The following is a 21,642-nucleotide window of genomic DNA, read 5'->3' as shown; positions in this document are numbered from 1 at the left end:
GGAATAAAGAGCTGACTCACCCACTTTAGCTCTTGCCTGTCAAAGCCGGGCTTAAGGGCCAGTTCCATGGTGGCCCCAAAGAGGACTAAGATGACACACACACAGACAGAAAGGGGAACATTTTAGCCCTGATCAGTTGGTTCCAGAAAGATTGAGGTTAAATGACACTGAACAGCAGTGCCACTTTCACCACGAAAAGCAGAGTCCCCTGGAGGGCTCCAGCTGCTGTGAGGGTGCTGCGAGATCCCTCACCAATTTGTGCCTTGGCTTTGCTGGAAAACACAAATAGGGATCCACTACTAAAAGCCTGGAAATATCAAGTTCCAAGGGGCCTGCCACCTTGAGGACTCTTCCATCTCTTGCAGGAGTGAGACAGCTCAAAGCCCAGCCCCTGGAGTTCCACACACCCCGAATCAGGGAAAACAGGATTTTAAAGGAGTACTTTTGTTGTTGACCCTTTGCTACTGGGAAGCGGCACAGCCCCTGGAAATATTTATTGTCTAGCACCAAGCCGCATATTCCCCCAGAAGCATTCACCTAGCAGCACCCAAAGGGCTCTCTAGCTATCTTCCATCTCAGTGCCCCATTGCAGAGAGGGTCAATTGAAGGGTGTGTCTTCAAGAAAGGGACAGCATGCCAAGCATTGTTGGCTGGCAGGCAGGCATTGCTCAGGCTGACAAGCCAAGGTTGCAGACATCCAGCAGAGCAAACTGGTTTCCAAGGACAGATAAACCCAGATGCAAGCTACCAGCCCAGGGACAAAGTTTCTGTGAACACAAGGTCAGTTCAGGACCAAGAGTAAGCACCATTCAGGCTTTGCAACCTGAGCCTCATGTTTCTGTCTGATTCATCAGCCACCCCGTCCTGTATCCTTCCGCACCATGGGGAAGTGCAGAGCTGTCCTCTGCAGCTCAGTGAAATCACACATTTCACTTCTGTTTCCAAAGGTGGAACATTAAAGTACACAGGATCTTTGTGGTGATAATTTAAGAAACCACACACTTCGTTCCCATGTATAGAATCAATCACCTGTTTGTACCCGCTCACACTTTCCACACACCCCGACACACATACGTGACACAGAATGGGGAGTGCTGATAACTGAAAGCAGAAGCCATTTCAATCGATCTGCACGTTTCAAAGATGAGTCCACCTCTGCTGGGGACAAGAGCAGTCAGGGGACAGCTTTCGAGCAGTATCTTAAGCCAGCGAGTCCCTATTCTAGTTTTAAGAGGCTCATCAGATTCCCAGAACGTATGTTCTGCTCAATGACACCTAGCACCAGAGGTTTTCACAAACAAATGAGCAACGGTGTGAGATCTGAACAGGACACATTCGGACACATGGCCTGGCAGAAGACTTGGCCTTTTCCATCTCACTGCAGAGCAACTTTTCTCTCACAAGTGCTGCTGCGGCCTACTGTAAATTAGGCCAATTGCCCTGTCGCAAACACAGAGATCCCAGCTCAGAAGAGCGCTGGCCTCCCACGTAAGCAAGTTTTAAAATGAGATGCAATGGGAGGACGTTCTCTGCTGGCAGCCCCACCACACCCACTTTTGTGCCGGACCCAATGTCATAACAGCTTCGCCGTACCTCACTCAAGGGTGCTTGAGCAGCAAGAGATTTGAAGCAGTAAAACTTGTTTCCTCGCCCCTAAAGGCTTCTCCTTCAGCATGAGAGGCTGTTGCTACCCACAACGTCACTGCCTGCAGGAGGTCAGAAGTGATGCCTGGGCTCAACTTGGCTGCATGCTGCCCATACCCTTAGAGCGAGCTCTCAGATCCCAGTGCCAAGCCAGACAGTCTGATTTAGACAGTGGAGCCCCAGCCAGAGGAGGAAGATCAGAGGGACACAGGATCACAGCCAGAGGGAAGGTCTGATGGGTTCCTAGCAGTGCAGTGTAACATAGGGACTACGAAAACCATTTTTAACACTCCAGTGTTCCCAGACCAGCACAGGGGCTTCTAACAGATCAGTGATGGCAGCACTGGTTGCACAGGCAGATTTGCAATTGAAAGCAGCCTGTAGAAAGCATTTGGCTTTGGAAATTTTAAAGTCACTGTTTAATCCAGAGACAGCGCAGCTGAGTGAGTTTAAATTACAAAAAGAAAGCACTAGAAAATAATCTTGATACAAGAGCGATAATCTGCTGAGATTCCCTGCCCTGTGCAGGAAACCTCACTCCAGCACATTCGCCCAGCGCAGCTGGGATGCTACTGTGGTGTTTCCTGTCCCCAGGGCATGCTGGGATTCCAAACTGTCCATGATGGAAGTTATTTGGGGTTATCCCCAGGAGTGGAATTAAGATGCTGCCACCAGTTCTGGCTTGGCCCTGATCTTGACAGGTGATGCTTCTGTGGAAGAAAGAGAAACTCAGTTCAGAATAAGAGAAAATAGAGTCAAGTCCTGTGAGAGAAACAGGACTCGTCTCTCATTTCTCTGCAAGGCAAGGAGCATTCCAGCAGCACCTGGGAAATCTACTGAACGATACAGCAAGAGTAATTCTATTTATCCAGCTTCTCCCTCTGCCCCACATGCTGCTCAAGCAGTTAAAATACAATCTTAACAAGTAACAGCTACAATCTAGACACCTGAGAAGGAAAGACCAGTGCACTGCATCATACAACGTAAGGTCAAAGCAAGCAGTTTCCTGCAGGGGCACTGGCTAGACAAGATCTCCCTCATCTCTGTGTTATGACAGCCTGCATCCTCACAGGGACTGAGCGGGCCCTCTACAAGCAGAGCTCACGTGAAGGTGTGGCCAGCCTGCTATCGATTGACAGCATGGACTGACTGACTCCTGTTCACTGTCCAGTTGTCATAGCCAAAACCAGACCTCCTGCGGCTTTTACTGCTCCTGGTTCCTACAATCAGGAGGCTGGATTCCTCTCTTACAGCGAGTCTCTCAACGCTCTAAAAGAAAAGGAGTACTTGTGGCACCTTAGAGACTAACCAATTTATTTATTATTTATTAATAATTTATTATCAAATAAATTGGTTAGTCTCTAAGGTGCCACAAGTACTCCTTTTCTTTTTGCGAATACAGACTAACATGGCTGTTACTCTGAAACCTCTCAACGCTCTGTTATCCGTGGGAGACTCAGCTCCACAAACCCAGCGCGAGTCCAGCCCATTCACCCCCAGTGCAGGGTTCCCTTGAAGCAAGGGCAGAGCCCCATTTCTCTGGGGCTGGATTTTAACTCCTTCCTCCCCAAAGCCAGGCTAAGGCCCAGGAGTGTCATAGTTCACCTACCCTTGCATTCTGGCCTATTTTTGGCTCATCAGCTGTGTGTGCTATCTACACAACCCCTACAGTGCAGTGTCCTGCACTGGATCAGGGGTGAGCCAGCACACGGGCCCCTTCTGGAGACAAGAACCATCACCATGCCCCTTGGGTCCTAGCGTTCTGAGAGACGCGGTGCTCATGAGACAGCGATGGGCCTAGTTTATGACCCTAAAAAGAGAAGCAATTGGATAGGCACTGGATCCCCCCTAGCAGCAGCACCCTGTGATAGCAGCCGAGCTGGGAGGGATCCCAGCCGTTTCTGGTATTACAGAATCCCAAGCCTGACCCACATTCTGGGAGAGAAACGCAATAAGTTCTCTAGGGGTGAGCTTAGTACGCTAACAAGTGTTATGCATTGCTGCTGGGCCAGGAAGCCTCCCTGCAGGTGAGAAACGTCACTTGGGATGGCCTGGTTTAACAGAGGGTAGGAGTGCAAGACCACTACACAGATTACGAGACACAGTGGCTGAACAACATGAGAGGCTGGACTGAGACTGAGCCATGGGGGTGCTGAAGGTCCAGGGTAAGCTACATTTGTCAGAAGAAGCTTGCACAGCCCAAGCCCACACTGCACCAGGCACCGTTCAGCCGCTCACATTCAGAAACGCTACATTCACCGCAAACAAGAAGGGTCCCAAGTTGCCGTTAGACCCCCGAGAAGACTCAGGAGAAGCAGAAGTCGTACGATCAAATAAACAGACTCTACCTGGGATCTTTTCTGGGAGTGGCTCAGCGGGAACTTCAGGGAGCTCGAGCTGTTCCTGCAAGCACATTAAACATGTCACGTCTCACTCACCCCACATGCCACTGTGTTAGCACAGAGCTCCTTTCAGGCTTCTGCACTGAGCTGGTTTGGAAACTATACAAACAGGTGCTTCTGCATGCAAAAAGGCATCTTCCCCCAGATCTGCAGGAGATGCCGCTGCTTCGAGTTGCTAGTTTTAGTGCTGTCCAGTGGACCAGGGCATGGCCTGGCTTTGTAAACTGATGTTTATTATGAGCCCAGATTAGCCATGAGCTTCCCCCTGGCAGGGCCAGCTGCAGAGTCCCACCACCACAACCCCACTGGATTGAAGGTTTCCGGTGGTAAAACCAGACAACCTCAAGACTGGAGTTTGGAGCAGCCATACACTCCATGAAGGGTGGAGGGGTCGAGAACAGAAGTGAAAGTGAGACAGCGAACCCAGTCTGGAACAGTCAAGGTCTTAGTCAAGTAAAGTGGGACAGTCATCCAGTGAAGGCAGTGCCCCAATCCACAAGACTACTGTCTGTAATAACAGTGTAAACAAAAACAACCCTTAAAAACATTCCAAGTGGTCTAAGTGTCTCCCAAGTACAGAGCATCTGCCTGGCTTCTCAGATGACCCATAGAACAAACACATACAGCTATAATTAGGCTATCCAGCAGAATTAAATCAACTACCATCTCTACAGGGGAAACAACCCCTTCCCTGATGAAAGATTACCACTTGGAAATGTGAGGTAAAAGTAATTACTAGAGCATGAAATTAAGGCTTACCTGAGTAATGGCATTTAATTCTTCTAAAATGGCATCTTCATCTTCTTCCGTGAAGCTGCCAGCTAGCATTGCATCGATTTGCTGTGCAGGAGAGAGACGGATGTGCCAATGAACACCACAGCATGACAGCTCTGCTGCTTACAGCACCACACACACACACAACAGTGCATGTGATAAGGGGACCCCACACCACAGACAGTTATTGCTCTGGCTTTTTGCTGCGGGAGGCCTAAATTCAAACCCTAATTTGGTCACCTATGAAATGAGTTTTGGTAGATCTCAGCCTAGCTGGCAGCCTGGAGCATAGTCCACATCACAAAAACACTGCATGATTGGTCATCTCTGCTCAGGACCGCATATGTGCTCTATACGTACCCTTTGATATTCCACAGCATCTTGGGTTTCATCTATTATTCTTTCCACTTCTTCTATTGACATGACCTGGGAGGAGAAAGCCAAAATCCGCATATAAGGGCTGCAGAACAGATGTGAAAACCCACAACTCTGCCTCACCCAGAGCTCTCTGGGTCACCCTTACCTCATGCATTTTATTCAGACATTCATTGCCAATTTTCAGGCCTTCAATCACCTTCATTTCAATCTGGGTGAATTCAATATCCTGGACCTAGAGTAAGAACATGAGTCACAGCTGAGTCAAGAGCAGTCAGAGCCCCATCAATGGGCAGTACAGAAACAGACTGGAAGGCTCAGGCAGCTGGAATATGGAGCCTTTTACTTAGTGGTTATTGGTCCAAATCTGCCCCATGTCAGTAATAATGAGAAGCAGTAGCCACCTGATTGCTGTTCCAGCGCCCATGCACAATGAATGCCTTCGCTCAGGTGGCTGCATCGAGACCACCACTGAAGTGGGCAGTAGCTGGCTCCCTTGTTGGCAGTCTTAAGCAGAGGCCTAAGGCTAAACTGGCCCTGAAGCTGAACTCCACCCACGTCTAGAAATGGTTTCTCTAAAACGGAGGGGAGGCTTCCACTGCTGCACTCGACCAAGGCTTTACATACTGATGAGACACAGGGTTAAGGCCCAGTCTACATTACAAACTGGACCTAGTTCATAACTAGGTTAGGAGATAATCATGGTGTAGCCAGTCCTATGAAATGTTTGTACTACCAGCCGAGCATTAAGTGCCATTCGTGTTCACGCAGTTAGCTGTAATTACACACAGGCAAAAGGGACATGCATCCTAAACAGCTGCGCAAAATAAGCCATTCCCTGGGATTCATTGATTCTTGCATACCATGCGTTCCAGGTTGCTGATTTGGTTTTCTGTTTTATCTAGCAGCTGCTCTTGGTAGCGCTTCTTCTTTAGCAATAACTTGGCTTTTCTGAATGAATAAAAGAGCAGAAAGAAAACTCAAACAAGTGAGCCTAAAAAGATCACAACAATGCTACATTACAGTTTTTATGAGGTGTTCTTCTAAAATGTACACGTCAAGTGCAATGGTGGAACAACTCCCATCAGCAAGATGGTGATAAAAAGAGGCAGATGAGTCAAACATTTACAGTCAAGAGATTTCTTTTAAGAACAGATTAAGCCAGTAACCAATAGATAGTTCTGAACTGTGGGAATTCCATAGCATTAGACTGGGGAGAAAACCTAATGGTGAATTAGAATTAATGGTTAGCCATCTGCAGAGCCAAAAAACATAACTAAATATGGTATAAAGTTTCCAGCATTTACTCAAATTGTTGCGTGCTCTGACGTCCATGTCTTTCACTAATGGGGAAGAGCACTGTGCAGCTTACAGAGGGTTAACATGGGTCACGCCAAATCTGTATCTAGACAACAAGAATGTAGCTGTCTTCAAGTGTGCAGCTCAGCAGCGGTGCTCGCTGTCAGCCGGTCACTCTCCAGTACTGAGATGGGCTTCCAGGAGCAGACACTAACCAACAATGGATGACCTCTTCTGGGTTATGGGCAGCCTTGGGGCCAGACCACATGAGGCCAATGCTTATTTGGGCCTGGAGTAGGTAAGGAAACCCCCTCAAACAGATTAACAGGAATTTATACGTGACCACAGATCTTTTCAGGGGAGGGGTGGATAGAAAGTATTAGTTATTGATCAGGACTGAAGGCAACAGCCAGGCCTGCTGGGCCCTTCCCATCCCATGACAACTTTAGCTTCTTCACAAGGCTTCTGCTGGGACAGACTGCTTTTCACTTTCACTCCAAAAAAACATTTTAATGCCAAAGATTTACCAAATCCAAGGCAGGAAACACTGGAGAGAAAGCGAGTGGCAGGAGCAGATGGTGCCCAGCTGGCAGACCAGCGACAGCCACAGTGGGAGAAAGGCACAGGGGAAAGGGCTGGGGGTCTGAGCAATGGAAGGACAGAAAAAACAGCATTTCAGGTCACCACTGGAAGCCATGCAGACCTCTTCAAATGTATTTTGCCCTGGAGAATGTCTCTTTGGTTTGTTATTATGCCTAATGATACGGGACCAACAAATTCCAGACAGTGCCACCATGGGAAGAGTATCAGCTCTGTTAGGGAGTGTTCAGTGATCAGTTAGACTTGTACTTTGTGCATAGCTATGTTATTATTAAGCATGCAGATTTACTAAGCATTTCTGGGAATTCTAACACACTTGAGGGCTGGGAGGAAGCATCGTAAGATGTGAGCCTAATGGCCAACGGACTAATCAGAAAAGCAGAATGCACAGAGAAAAGCACAGAGAAGCGCGTATTGCTATTCTAACGTACAACTCAAAAGGACATTGTTAACTAAACAGCACATTAGATTGGGTTGCACACTCTTTGGGAGATTACCACCCGCCTCCCCAACTGGGCTCTGATCCTGACTGTAGCCTTTGAATGATATCACAACACATACAATTATATATATAAAAATAAATAAATAAAATATGCATGCTACATGCCAGTTCCTTTACCAGTTATCCATAATACCTCTGATCATTAACAGTGAAAGGATTCTCAAAAACTATTCTCAAGTCACTAATTGTGCTCTAAGAAGAAAAGGAGACTTGTGGCACCTTAGAGACTAACCAATTTATTTGAGCATAAGCTTTCGTGAACTACAGCTCACTTCATCGGATGCTGTAGCTCACGAAAGCTTACGCTCAAAAAAATTTGTTAGTCTCTAAGGTGCCACAAGTCTCCTTTTCTTTTTGCGAATACAGACTAACACGGCTGCTACTCTGAAACCTGTAATTGTGCTCTGTTTATTTTTAGCATTTCTCCCAGCTTGGACAAAGAAAATAATTAAGATAGTTTTGCTTTCAGGGTCTTAGTACTGCAATTTATGGGTTTCAAAAACTGCAGAGGACTGTTTATTTGTATTATAGTAGCAACCAGAGAACTCAGGTCAAGGCCCCATTGAGCTACGCACTATCAAAATATCATTTCCACTGGATTTTTTTTTAATTGTGTTCATATTTCTACTGACGTCAGCTTTTATAAAAGATTGTCTTTATAAAATTTAAATCTAAAGGGCAAATTTAAGGTGACAATATCAGTTTAAACTGGGTGATAGCTCTCTGCAGTGACTTGGCACTGTTGATATGGATATGGAAGTTAGGAAGTTCTAATTGGGACCAAAATCCAAAGGCACCAATTTCTTCTGTCCGGAGTACAGATTCTGCTCTCCAAAGTCTGCCTGGAATTCTCTCCACAGGCAGATGAACCCAGATAAGTGTTGTGGCTTTATAATTAAACACAAGCTGAGCCATGCTTCCCAAATTGATTTTTTGCATAAATTGGAGGATTTAAGCCAAAGAATTAATTTTGTAATCTTGTCAGTAAAATAAAAAGCTTTGTTTCTTAAAGGACAGAGAGATTGCCATGAAATCTATTCCAGCCCATGTTTTGGTTAAGAATTTTCCTCTGCAGAGCACGCCAGCAGTAAAGCTCAGTGAAAAGAGGTATTTCTGATCAGGGATGCCCAATTTTGCCCAACCCTGGACTGTGTTGTTAACATGTCTGGAGTGTGCAGAACCCATGTAATTTGTAGATAAAGGAACCCACTACTGCAACCCATGGGAACTACAGGTCCTAGCAGGGACTGGTGCACCCAAGAAGCACCCACACAAATCAAATTATAGCATTAGCAGATGGCAGCTGTATATTGAAGAATATGACCACAGTCTAGTTTTTCAAACCCTCATTGAAAGACTCAGGCAAAGGCCTTCCAAGCTCAGCACACAGGTTCACTCTGAATCCTACTTTTTAACCTTACTCCTTCTACAGAAAGAAGCCCTACGTACGTATCCCCTGAACTCATTTACATCCTGTTTCAATAACATTTCCTGCTAACTTTACTCCAGATGTTTGAAACAACACAGATCCTTTTGTATTGCAAGGACGCTGTCTTCTCTGCCATCTCCGGCCTTCACATTCTGCCACTGATCAGAAGCTGCAGGACCTCACTTACTCTTTCTTGCCATTTCTCAGCAGCTGCCGGGCGACAGCTCTCTCTCGTTCCAGATTCAGAGTTATCCGTTTCTGATACTGCTTCAGTTTATCCCGCTGCTGTTTCAGTTGCTAATGGAGAAGAGGAATAAAAACAGTTAAAAGACAAGCCATGGAAGCTTAACTGTACAACTGCTGTTTAACAGTCCGGGTCAGGCACACCTGCCATCCATTCCATCTGTCCAGATAGGTCCTGATTTTCTAATCACTTCAGTGGCTAGTTCCTAGAAGACAACAGCATAGCAAGCAGCTAAAGTGGTTACATGCCAAAAGTTAACCCTCAAACTGTTGTCTCCTCCTTGCTTTGGGATGTCACGCTCCTCAAAAAGAAAAATGCTCGCATCAGCGGCTCCCAAGACAGAAACACCTACAGAGCTTTGGGGGGGGTTTTACCCCCTTGGCAGCCGTCGGAAACAACTTTCTTCTGGAATTTTACAAAAAGTAAGTGCTACAGGGACGTCCCAGGACAGCCAGACAGATGCACGGATGTCCTCAGTGTGACCTGGAAGAGTTTCCCGGAGAGGTACATACTGTACATGTGGCAGGGAAAACAGAAAAGAGCAGCTATACACATGCATTTAATAGTCCCTGAAGGACTCAGGACCCAGCATACAATGCACCATCTTGATCCAAGCAGAACGAGGTGTGGGTGGATAAAGACGGAGAATCACACCTAACCTTGGTGATCATACGCCAATGCTAAGGCCCTGACTGTGCAATTAACTGTGTGGGTGTGCCCGGCCTGGCGCCCCACCGCAGACCCCGGGGGGGGGGGTATTTGCAGGCTGGGGGCCTGGGCCGGCGCCCCCCCGGAGGGGGTGTATTGGGGGGGACCCCACCTGGTGCCCCCGCAGGGGGGTGTATTGGGGGTCCAGCATCCCCCAGGGGGTGTATTTGGGGGGCCCGGCCTGGCACCCCCCAGGGAGGGTGTACGGGGGGGGGCCCGGCGCCCCCCCCCGGGGGCTGCATTTGGTGGGGGGGGGCCAGCCCGGCGCCCCCCCCCCGGGGGCCGCATTTGGTGGGGGGGGGCCGGCCCGGCGCCCCCCCCCGGGGGCCGCATTTGGTGGGGGGGGGCCGGCCCGGCGCCCCCCCCCCCCGGGGGCTGCATTTGGTGGGGGGGGGCCGGCCCGGCGCCCCCCCCCCCGGGGGCTGTATTTGGTGGGGGGGGGCCGGCCCGGCGCCCCCCCCCCCGGGGGCTGTATTTGGTGGGGGGGGGCCGGCCCGGCGCCCCCCCCCCCGGGGGCTGTATTTGGTGGGGGGGGCCGGCCCGGCGCCCCCCCCCCCCGGGGGCTGTATTTGGTGGGGGGGGCCGGCCCGGCGCCCCCCCCCCGGGGGCTGTATTTGGTGGGGGGGGCCGGCCCGGCGCCCCCCCCCGGGGGCTGTATTTGGGGGGGGGGGCCGGCCCGGCGCCCCCCCCCGGGGGCTGTATTTGGGGGGGGGCCGGCCCGGGGGCTGTACTGGGGGGGCCCGGGGGCCCAGGCTGGTCGCTGCAGCCGCGGGCCCGAAGCGGAGACAAGCGGCGCCAGTTCGGCCCCGGCCCAGCGCAGGGACCCGCCGCCGGCCAGGCACCGCCCCGGGCGGCGGGAAGCGCGAGCCGGCCCCTCACCAGCACGGCCCTGTCCTGCTCCGTGACCCGGCTCCGCCGCTTGCGGCCCAGCAGGTTCCCCATGGCCCGGGCGGCCGCTCCCCGGCTACGGCGGCCGCGCAGGGCCCGGCCCGGCTAAAAGCGAAAGGCGGGGGGGAGGGGCTGCCGGGCAGAGCGCGGGAGGGGGCCGGAGAGAGGCGGGATAGGGGGGGTGTGTGTGTCCGTCCCGGGGGGGGGCTGCAGAGAGGAGAGGGGCAGAGGAGGGATGGGGGGGTCAGGGGGACGGGGTGTCCCCGGGGGGCTGTAGAGAGGAGAGGGGCAGAGGAGGGATGGGGTTGTCAGGGGGACGGGGTGTCCCTGGGGGGCTGCAGAGAGGAGAGGGGCAGAGGAGGGATGGGGTGTCCCTGGGGGGCTGCAGAGAGGAGAGGGGCAGAGGAGGGATTGGGGGGGTTAGGAGGACGGGGTGTCCCCGGGGGGTTGCAGAGAGGAGAGGGGCAGAGGAGGGATGGGGTGTCCCGGGGGGGGGCTGCAGAGAGGAGACAGGCAGAGGAGGGATGGGGTATCCCTGGGGGGCTGTAGAGAGGAGAGGGGCAGAGGAGGGATGGGGTGTCCCGGGGGGGGCTGCAGAGAGGAGACAGGCAGAGGAGGGATGGGGTGTCCCTGGGGGGCTGTAGAGAGGAGACAGGCAGAGGAGGGATGGGGTGTCCCTGGGGGGCTGTAGAGAGGAGAGGGGCAGAGGAGGGATGGGGTGTCCCGGGGGGGGCTGTAGAGAGGAGAGGGGCAGGGGATGGGAGGGGTGTCCCTGGGGGGCTGTAGAGAGGAGACAGGCAGAGGAGGGATGGGGTGTCCCGGGGGGGCTGTAGAGAGGAGAGAGGCAGAGGAGGGATGGGGTGTCCCTGGGGGGCTGTAGAGAGGAGAGGGGCAGAGGAGGGATGGGGTGTCCCGGGGGGGCTGTGGAGAGGAGAGGGGCAGAGGAGGGATGGGGTGTCCCGGGGGGGGCTGTAGAGAGGAGAGGGGCAGAGGAGGGATGGGGTGTCCCGGGGGGGCTGTAGAGAGGAGAGGGGCAGGGGATGGGAGGGGTGTCCCTGGGGGGCTGTAGAGAGGAGACAGGCAGAGGAGGGATGGGGTGTCCCGGGGGGGCTGTAGAGAGGAGAGAGGCAGAGGAGGGATGGGGTGTCCCTGGGGGGCTGTAGAGAGGAGAGGGGCAGAGGAGGGATGGGGTGTCCCTGGGGGGCTGTAGAGAGGAGAGGGGCAGAGGAGGGATGGGGTGTCCCGGGGGGGCTGTAGAGAGGAGACAGGCAGAGGAGGGATGGGGTGTCCCTGGGGGGCTGTAGAGAGGAGAGGGGCAGAGGAGGGATGGGGTGTCCCGGGGGGGCTGTAGAGAGGAGAGGGGCAGGGGATGGGAGGGGTGTCCCTGGGGGGCTGTAGAGAGGAGACAGGCAGAGGAGGGATGGGGTGTCCCTGGGGGGCTGTGGAGAGGAGACAAGCAGAGGAGGGATGGGGTGTCCCTGGGGGGCTGCAGAGAGGGGCAGAGGAGGGATGGGGTGTCCCGGGGGGGCTGTGGAGAGGAGAGGGGCAGGGGATGGGAGGGGCAGAGGATGCTGGTGGGGGAGCACGTGGGGCTACAGGAGGCTCATCCCCATGGCACCCTGTCTCTCCCCGTTTGACTGTAGCAGGGACACATGCACCGGGCTGTGCAGCTCCTGCAGGGCTGGAGGTTTTGGGGGGCACTTGCCCCCCATCTCTGGCCTGCAGCAGCATCCCCATGCGCAGCTACTTTGCACTGGTGCTTGCTGCCCTGTGGGTGGGTTGCTGGGGCTGCTCCCGGGGCAGAGAGAGATTTTAAGGGAAGGAAGCGCCTAGTACCTGAGGCAGGGCCTGAACCAAGTCCCTGCCCTATGCTGCAGGCTCGCCCCAGGCCTGGGGGAAAGGGACTCTCCTGCCCTGCCCCTGGGGTGGATGGAGTGAGGCAAATTCATTAACGTTTGTAAAGTGCTTTGAGTGCACTGGATGGATGGACAGACTGACCGACCGACCGCGTCTGGGGGTCCTAGCACAGCCTTCATCAACCCTCTCCCTAGTCAAAACCCCGAAGTCAGGACCCTCCCCAAACAAGGAACACTGGTTTTTGGCATTTGCTTTCTGAAGATTTGAGTCTTTAGGGTTCATATTTTCAAGCTCCTCTCAAGGATTTGAGGCCCAGACACTTTAACTGAAAGCTAAGGTTCTTGTGTAGTCACGAGGAGCTGGGGCTTTCGGGGAAATACCAATTATGAGATGTTCAATAACATCACAGGAGCTGGCAACATGCCACAGTTCCTGGTTTCCACGATGCCAACCGAACACCCTGATGGCTGCGCAGGGGTCCCCAAGAGCAGGAACCTGTTCAGAAATATTCTCACATTTGTCAGGTCCAAGGGGGCTTTTCCAAAATCATCATTCATGGGTGTTTAATACCCTGCACCGAGGGACTCCAAACTAGAGCACCATGAAGATGTGCTGCCCCTCTCCATTGCCTCCGGGGCTGGTAGCAAGGATCCAACTTGCTCCTTGGCGGGATCTCAGATACACCAATGGAGGGAAAACGTGTGGGTCCTGCTGCAATCAGCCAGTGGGTGGCAATGGAGGCTAGAGGCACTTTCAGAAAACAAAGGGCATGGCTACACTAGAGACGCCACGAGGGGAGAGCTGCAGCTGCGCTGTGGTACTGGCATAGACACTCCAGTGGCAGGAGGCATTCTTCCATCACTGTAGTAAATCCACCTGCCCGAGAGCGGTAGCAGGGTCAACGGACACGTTCTTCCATCGACCTTGCACTGTCTACACGGGGGCTCAGGTCAGCTTAACTATGTCTCTCGGGTGCGAATGGCCAGACTGGGTCAGACCAATGGTCCAGCTAGCCTGGAATCCTGTCTCTGACCATGGCCAGTGCCAGATGCTTCAGAGAGAACGGACAGAACAGGGTAACTATTGAGTGATCCGTCCCCTGTTGTCCAGTCCCAGCTTCTGGCAGTCAGGCTTAGGGACATCCAGAGCTTGGGGTTGCATCCCTGCCCATCTTGGCTAATGGCCATTGATGGGCCTATCCTCCATGAACGTATCCAATTCTTTTTTGAACCCAATTATAGTTTTGGCCTTCCCCCCATCCCCTGGCAATGAGTTCCACAGGTTGACCGTGTGTGGTGTAAAGAAGAACTTCCTTACATTAGTTGTAAATCTGCTGCCTATTTAATTTCATCGGGTGTCCACGCTGGTGTTATGTGAAGGAATAAATAACACTTCCTAATTCACTTTCTCCACACTAGGCATTATTTTATACACCTCTATCACAGCCCGCTCAATCGTCTCTTTTCTAAGGCCAGGTCTACACTCAAAAGTTAAGTTGACCCAACTATGCCACTCAAGGGTGTGAAAAATTCACACTTCTAAAAACCCCACTTCTTCACGTGGGTAAAAAACCCCACTTCTTCAGATGCATCTGAAGAAGTGGAGTTTTTTACCCACGAAAGCTTATGCCCAAATAAATCTGTTAGTCTTTAAGGTGCCACAGGACTCCTTGTTTTAAAAAAAAATTGACATTGCATTAGCTAGTCACCTGGTGACCCTCTAGTCACCTGGTACAGAGGCTAGTTTAAGTAACAGGTTCCATACCACAGTTAGTAGTTCTGCACTTTAATATCTGAGATCCTTCAGAACTCTTGGGTGATACCATCTGGTGGTCCTGGTGATTTATTACGGTTTAATTAATCAATTTGTTCCAAAATCTCCTCAAGTGACAACTCAATCTGGTGAAGTTACTCAGATTTGTCATCTAAAAAGAATGGCTCAGGTGTGAGAATCTCCCTTACATTTTCTGCAAGGAAGACTGATGCAAATAATTCATTTAGCTGCTTTGCAATGGCCTTGTCTTCTTTGAGTGCTCCTTCAGCGCCTTGATTGTCTAGAGGCCCAACTGATTGCTTGACAGGCTTCCTGCTTGTGATGTACTTTAAAAAATTGCTGTTAATATTTGTCTCTTGCTCTTTGCTCTTCAAATTCTTTTTTGGCCTGCTTAATTGTATTTGTACACTTGATTCACCAGAGTATATGCGTTTTTCTTTTTTCCTCAGTAGGATCTGACTTCCGATTTTAAAAGGATGTTTTTTGCCTCTAACAGCTTCTTTTACTCTGTTGTTAAGCCATGGTGGCATTTTTGGCCCCCTTTCTTTCTTTTTTGATTTGGGGTTTACATTTAGTTTGAGGCTCTGTTATGGTGTTTTAAAATAGTTTCCATGCAGTTTGCAGGCATTTCATTCTTGTGACTGTTCCTTTTAATTTCCGTTTAACTAGCCTCATTTTTGTGTAGCTCACCTTTTTGAATTTAAATGCTAATGTTGTGGGTTTCTTTGGTAACTCTTCTCCCCCCGCCCGGCCCCGGATGTTAAATTGAATTACTTTATGGTCGCTATTACAAGCAGTTTAGCTGTATTCACTTCTTGGACCAGATCCTATGCTCCACTAAAACAAGAATTGTCTCTCCGCTTATGCGTTCCTGGATTAGCTACTCTAAGAAGCAGTCATTAATGGTGTCTAGAAATTTTATCTCTGCATCCTGTCCTGAGGTGACATGTTCCCTGTCAATATGGCGATAGTTGAAATCCCCCATTATTATTGGGGTTTCTATTTTTCTAGCCTTTCTAATCTCCCTGAGCATTTCCCAACCACCATCACCATCCTGGCTGGTAGTATTTCTACTGCTATACTCTTATTATTCAAGCATGGAGTTTCTATCCAGAGAGCTTCTATGGCGCAGTTTGATTAATGTAAGATTTTTACTATATTTGACTCTGTGCTTTCTTTCACATACAGTGCCACTCCCACACCAACCTGCCCTACTCTGTCATTCCTATATATTTTGTACCCTGGTATTACCATAGCCTATTGATTATCATGATTTCACCAAGTTTCTGTAATGCCTGTTATATCAATATCCTCATTTAATACCAGGCCCTCAAGTTCATCCATGTTAGTATTTAGATTTCTAGCATTTGAATACAAACACTTATAAAATGTGTCACTATTTAGTTGTCTGCCTTCATATGATGTAATTGAATGGGACTCTTTTTTGGTTCACTGTTTCTCTTTAGTTCCCATCTGCAGATCAACTTCTATCCTCTCCTCTTTACCAGGCTATAGAATATCCCCTTCAATAAATCCTCCCCAAGGGACGTCTCTGTCTGAACCGTGTGCTCCTTCTCACCTGTCTCCCCCAGCCCTTAGTTTAAAATCACCTCTACAACTTTTTAAATTTTCCATGCCAGCAGTCTGGTCCCATTTGATTTAGGTGGAGCCCATGCTTCCTGTATAGGCTTCTCCTTTCCCAAAAGTTTCCCCTGTTCCTAATAACCCTAAATCCCTCCTCTGAAGACCATCATTTCATCCACGCATGGAGACCCTGCAGTTCTGCCTGTTTAGCTGGCATTGCACCTGGAACGGGGAGCATTTCAGAGACGGCTACCACGGAGGAATTATTCTGTCAACCTAGTCGAGTCTACACTGGGGCGTAGGTCGGCTTCACTACATCTGCCAGGGATGTCAATTTTTCACACCCCTGAGTGTCAGAGTTAGATGTAGACCAGGCCTAAAAAGCACCCAAGTTATACTGCTGGTTTGCATTGCTGGGGACAGGAGACGCAGCTGCTGGAATACGCCCTAAGCCAGCCCCAGTCCCTCCGCCCCAAAACCAGCACAGGACAGAAGCGTGGATTTACTGGCTCCTCTAAGACGACCTCTGCAAAATGTGAAGTATTGGCACCAGTCCGTTGCTCCAGCGAGGGAGCAGATGCCCAAGCTTTAGGTGAAGCCACTGGAGGAAGCCCTCTTCATAGGCCTTCTGCCAAGGGCTTCAGGCACAGACTTGCCTTCTTCCAGAACCTTTCCCACCCCCAGGTGCTTTCCCCACCTTCATACCACCTGCTCTCCAAGCTGCATGGCAGAGGTGCCACCCAAGGATGACCTCTGGGATGCCCCTCACTCAGGGAGCACCGGGCTGTGGACAGCTGGAGAAACGCGGGTTCTTTCCGCCCCTCACCTCAGAGGCAGGCTTGCATTTACTGCTTCCCCAGTAGCTGTAGCCCCCTGCCTAGCCTGCCGAAAGGGGGAGAGCAGTAGTAGTCCCCACCCAGCCCCTGCACTGAATGGACTGGCCACAGCATTGCATGGGGTGGTTTCATCAGGAGAAGGTTTATATGCAGGGGGCTGTGGGGAGTTCCTCCCACTTTCAGCCACCCTTTAAAAAAACAAACAAACAAAAACCCTTCAAATCTGCTCCCTTCCCACCAGCAAGAACTTCCCAGCCCTTCCCAGGAGACATCTCCTTTTGTGAGCTGATTGTTTCCCAGTGGAGGAAAACCCCTGCCCCCGTTCCTTCCTTCCCTGGGCTCCCCACGTGTGCCAGTAAATCCACACTTCTCCTGCAGCAGGAACATCCTGGCCTTAGGCTTACAGAGGGGAAGCAATTTGCCTCACTCTTCCCATCCCAATTAACCAGGGCAGAATTAGCCACGATAGGAACAGGAGCTTTTCTTCCCAGCTCTGCACCAGGGACAGAGTTACCTCCCCAGCTGGAAGATCTGCCGTAGCTCAGACAGATGGATGGTGGGGCTCTTACTGTTACAGGCAAACTGGGGTGCTCACAAGGCCATCGAGGAGCAGGAGGGTAAGAGCTGCCCTCTCACATTGCCTCACCTCTGTAATGTCCAGTTCAGAATTGCCCCCTCCTCAAATCACAATGAGCAAAAAGGACCTTCTGGTGCGTTGTCCAGTGGGAGTTAACACTGCTCTGTTTCTGAATAATTGTAACCCCGACTAGCTCTCAATTGCTAAGTCGCTCAGTGGCCCCATCTGGGTGTTAGGGATATTACTAAACTACCACTCAGGTTATGTCATGAATGCTTGGAAAACCTACTGCAATCCTTGGGGAAAGGTGCTGTCAAGGTGCGACGTGTTTGGTAAATGGGGGTGTGGCTGGACAGAAGACTAAAAAAAGCCAACGATGGTTTTACAAGATCAAGAAGCATGTCCAAAAACTGTTCTCCCCCCAGAACACTTTCCCTTCCACCCTAACAGAGAAACTAGGGCTGGTGAGAGTGAATACTGCCCTTTTTGTCCGAGGGCTACTAGATAAAGGTAATGACATGGAGTCACTTAGTATATTCTGAATAGTTTCAGGAGACCTTTTCAACCTTTACCCTGCCCACACTGTAGAAGGTGGCCCCCTGCACCAAGAAAGGGGGGCCCGGTAGGAATTTGGGGTCATGAAGGAGACCTGAAATACTGAGATTGAAAAGTGCTGAGCTGTACTGCGTTACTCAGATTAGGGAAAAGAGGTCTGACTTTGCGAACCAGGATTTTTGCCTTTAGGAACGAGGGGCTCATTCATTCTGCTGGCTGCAGCTTCTAGTGTTAAAGAAAAAAAACAACCACCATTTTTGATTCTGAGGCCACCCAGCTTGTTTTGAAGCTACCTGCTTGTACAGGAAAGAGAGAAAACGGACATAAATCCAAAACCTCGGAGGAGGTGCTTTCAAATTCCCTTTGGGTCTCAGCTGCGCAGTTGTCTTTCCAGTAAAGCATAACTGGCTGAGGGGAAGATAGATGGGTTTGGTCATTTTAAAAAATGGGGGTTTTGGGTTGTTACTGGCTGTAACTTACACCCCTGTTGCTACCTGCCATTCAACAAGGTTGGGGTGTTTTCTGAAGGTCTGAAACAGCTCAAGTGAATTCTCTGCTCGCGCTCTCAGGTGACTTGGGACTTAACGCTTGTAGCTGGGTGTTTTATTGATGTCGCTCTTTTCAAACATACACATGAAGGTGCCACACGCTAGCTCACAGCCTCAGTCCTCCACACACGATGTTTATTGGGATCACCGAGAAAGGGAGGCTGGGGTGGGAGCCTGCTGGAGAGAGGGATTCTCGAGGAGCATTTACAAGCTCTGCAGGGTAAATGCGCAAGGACCTTGACCCAGGAGACTTTATGCCCTGTGGGTTCAGGTACCTGGCTGCCCCTATTACGGCCCCATCTCTATTCCGTGAGCTGCCGTCTCAGACTTCCTCCACTAGGTGACACTGCAGACCCACCCACTCCCAGCCCTTGGAGGCTGCTGGGTGAGGAGCTGCAGCCAGCTCTATCCCCCCCTCCCCATCTGCCCTGGTCCTGCCCCGTCTCCACCCCAAAGCACCCCCTGACGGCTGTTCCAGCCAGTAAAGCTCCCAGGCGATTTCCCTCCCCCACCTTCGTCGATGGGCAGCACCCAGTGACTCTTTCAGCTGGCCGAAGGAGCCCCTGTGGAGCGGTGGGGGGCAGGCCTTGCTCCCAGCCCAGCCCCACTCCTGACCCTAGCCGGTGGCTTGGCAAGTGAGTGACGGGGCCACGAAGGCTGCGTGGTGCCCCGGGGTGGGCATGCTGAGCACCACCCTGGAGCTGTGGTTCCCAGACACAGGCCCTGCCAGCTGCTGGCTCCCCCCAGGACTGTAATTCTGCGCTCCATGCTGACCCCTCCGCCCATTGCAAGAGCAGCTCCATGTCTGTGGTGGGCAGAGCTGGCATCAGCCTGGTAAAGGACTAGAGTTGCCCCAGAAGTTTGGGAGCTGCTGCACTCAGCAAAGGGAGCAGATGCCGTAGCCGACCCAGGCTTCAACGGGCAGCTGCGTTGCAACGGGGCGATGGGATTTCCTTCAGTCAGATGCACGGCTGCGACACTGCACCCACCACCTGCCAGGAGCCCAGCAGACGGGGGAAGGGCTGCGGCCTCCCGGCTTGCCCTGGGCGGCAATGGGCTGGAAACAGGGGGGTCCAAGGCCTTGTGAGGACCTGGCCTCCAAATACTAAATGGGAGCAGGGCTAAGGAGGCTGCCAGCTGCTTCCTGCCTCCTCACAAGCCTGCCCTTGGCGGACCTGCGGCAGCACTGGGCACGTTTCATAGGGCTGAATGTGGCACTTTCCCCAAAGGGAATTGCTTCATGGCAGGAGCCAGGTTTAAAACCAGAAGTTGCCCAGTGAACACTTATCACAACAGACTCTGTCCTGTGAGCCTTTCCTTTCACGCAGACATCCACGGCACCCTGCTGGGGTGAGAGACTGGAAGGGTAGGAAGCAAACAGCTGGGAATGTGGAGAGGGTAAGTTGAGTAGATGAATTAAGGCCAGTCAGAAGCTCCCTACATGCAAGGAGTCAGAAATGGCTTCTCCAAGCATCAGCCTCTGGTTCTGGGGTGTATTGATGTTCCATGGCCCAGTCCAGGTGAGCACAGGTGTGCATGGCCCGGGCTCTCCTGCTCATCTCTGGGCAGGAGGCTGCTGTTAGGTGAGCCCAGCGCCAGGTCCTTCCAGCAGAGGATCTCAATGCTTCACAGACATTAACTGACTAAACTCCCAGTGGGTGGGAATTATCCCCATTTTACAGACGGGGAAAATGAGGGATAGAAAGGTGAAGTGACTTGCCTCAAGGTCACATTGGGGACAGTCTGTGAGAGATCTGGGAATGCAGCCCAGATCCTGCACTTTAGCCGTGGATAATGCTGGGGTTGCGAGTGGCACCTCAGCCTGTCAGCCCTAAGAGAGGCCCTGGAAGGCACAGAAGCGACACTGCAGGGGCAGCAGTGCAGGCCTGTGCCATGTCTCCTAGCTCTTGCAGGCTGACTGCAATCTCTCCAGGTAAGGCTCCCTTCCCATTTGCCCCAGAAATTCAGCCTCCACTGGGGTGGAGCATGCAGCTGCCTGTAACACAGGGTGCAGCAACACCAGGCAGGGAAGGTTCCACTCAAACACGCGCTGGGAACTGCCAGGGTTTTTTTTAAGCAACACCATATCATTACCCAGCCAAGATGTAGCCGGCCCTGCTCCAGCCGGGCCATTATGTGCAGATTTCTGCTCCCAAGAAGAGCTCAGGCTTGGCTCTGGGGGGTCCGTCTGTATTTATTTTAATGCCGGAGTGCAGCAAAAGCACCATCTGGAGGCTGTTTAGAAGTTTCCTATAGCAGGAGCCTTTGCTCACGCTGTCAATCACCCAGGGCCCGGGGCAAGGCATTCCATACAGCACATTTTCCAGTGCTTTGCAGAGCCTCGTTTTAAATGTTCTTGAGCAGCGGGGTCACAGGGAGATGGGGACGACAGGAGAGGGAAATCAGGATATAATCTCGCTGCATGGCATGGGATGGGGGGGACGAGGGGAGAGGTTAAGTCCATATACCAAGCATGCATGTAAGAAACAGCCCTGAACAAGGTAAGTGGAGCAGAGGAGCAGGCCAGCTGCCTGGCTTCAACGGAAATTTGTTTTCTGCAGCTATTTCTCTTTGGGCATGGATCATTGGGCGGGGCTGCAGCCCTGAACTCCAGCTCCCTGGACAGCTGTGCCAGAGGCCAGTAGAAACGCCTGTGCGGGGAGCTCAGTCCGTGTACATTGCTCTGCACCCCACAACAGCCTGGAGGAGGGGCCCCCAGCCAGCTCCCACCTGCAGAGTGAATGGATGTCACGGCATTTGCCCCACAGAGGCAGGTCGCAGCCCAGAGGAGCAGGATGTTAAATTCGCCCTAGAAGTCTATAGGATGTGACCTCTCAAACATGCGGGTGTGAGGGTCCTGCTGCCGCCAGCTGTGACATTGGGGTGACTGGAGCAGGGCGTCAGTCGTCCCCCAATTGTGTAACTTGTTGTTGAGGCGAAAACCAACAGGACTGGAGGAGGTGCAGCATGGATAGCTGCAGGAAGTGGAGCGGTGATTCCTCCAGCGTCAACAGACCCCTCGTCCCTTGATGGACCATCACCTTTAC

General features: G+C 51.8%; 1 protein-coding gene across 1 annotated transcript; it reads right to left on the bottom strand.

The window, feature by feature from the left end:
- Positions 1 to 2,034: 2,034 nt before the first annotated feature.
- Positions 2,035 to 10,988, bottom strand: CHMP6 (charged multivesicular body protein 6). The gene is made up of 8 exons (XM_084646765.1): positions 10,857 to 10,988; positions 9,213 to 9,322; positions 6,059 to 6,146; positions 5,344 to 5,430; positions 5,181 to 5,246; positions 4,806 to 4,886; positions 3,993 to 4,047; positions 2,035 to 2,354 (listed from the first exon to the last, which is right to left on the bottom strand). The coding sequence occupies exons 1-8, from the start codon at positions 10,917 to 10,919 to the stop codon at positions 2,302 to 2,304; spliced, it is 603 nt and encodes a 200-aa protein (XP_084502891.1). The 5' UTR covers positions 10,920 to 10,988; the 3' UTR covers positions 2,035 to 2,301.
- Between the last annotated feature and the right edge of the window lie 10,654 nt (positions 10,989 to 21,642).

Source organism: Lepidochelys olivacea, assembly GCF_965140295.1.
Source record: "Lepidochelys olivacea isolate rLepOli2 genome assembly, chromosome: 14".
Classification (NCBI taxonomy): Eukaryota; Metazoa; Chordata; order Testudines; family Cheloniidae; genus Lepidochelys; species Lepidochelys olivacea.
Note: the sequence above shows the minus strand (reverse complement) of the source record. Positions and strands in the feature narration are given on the sequence as shown.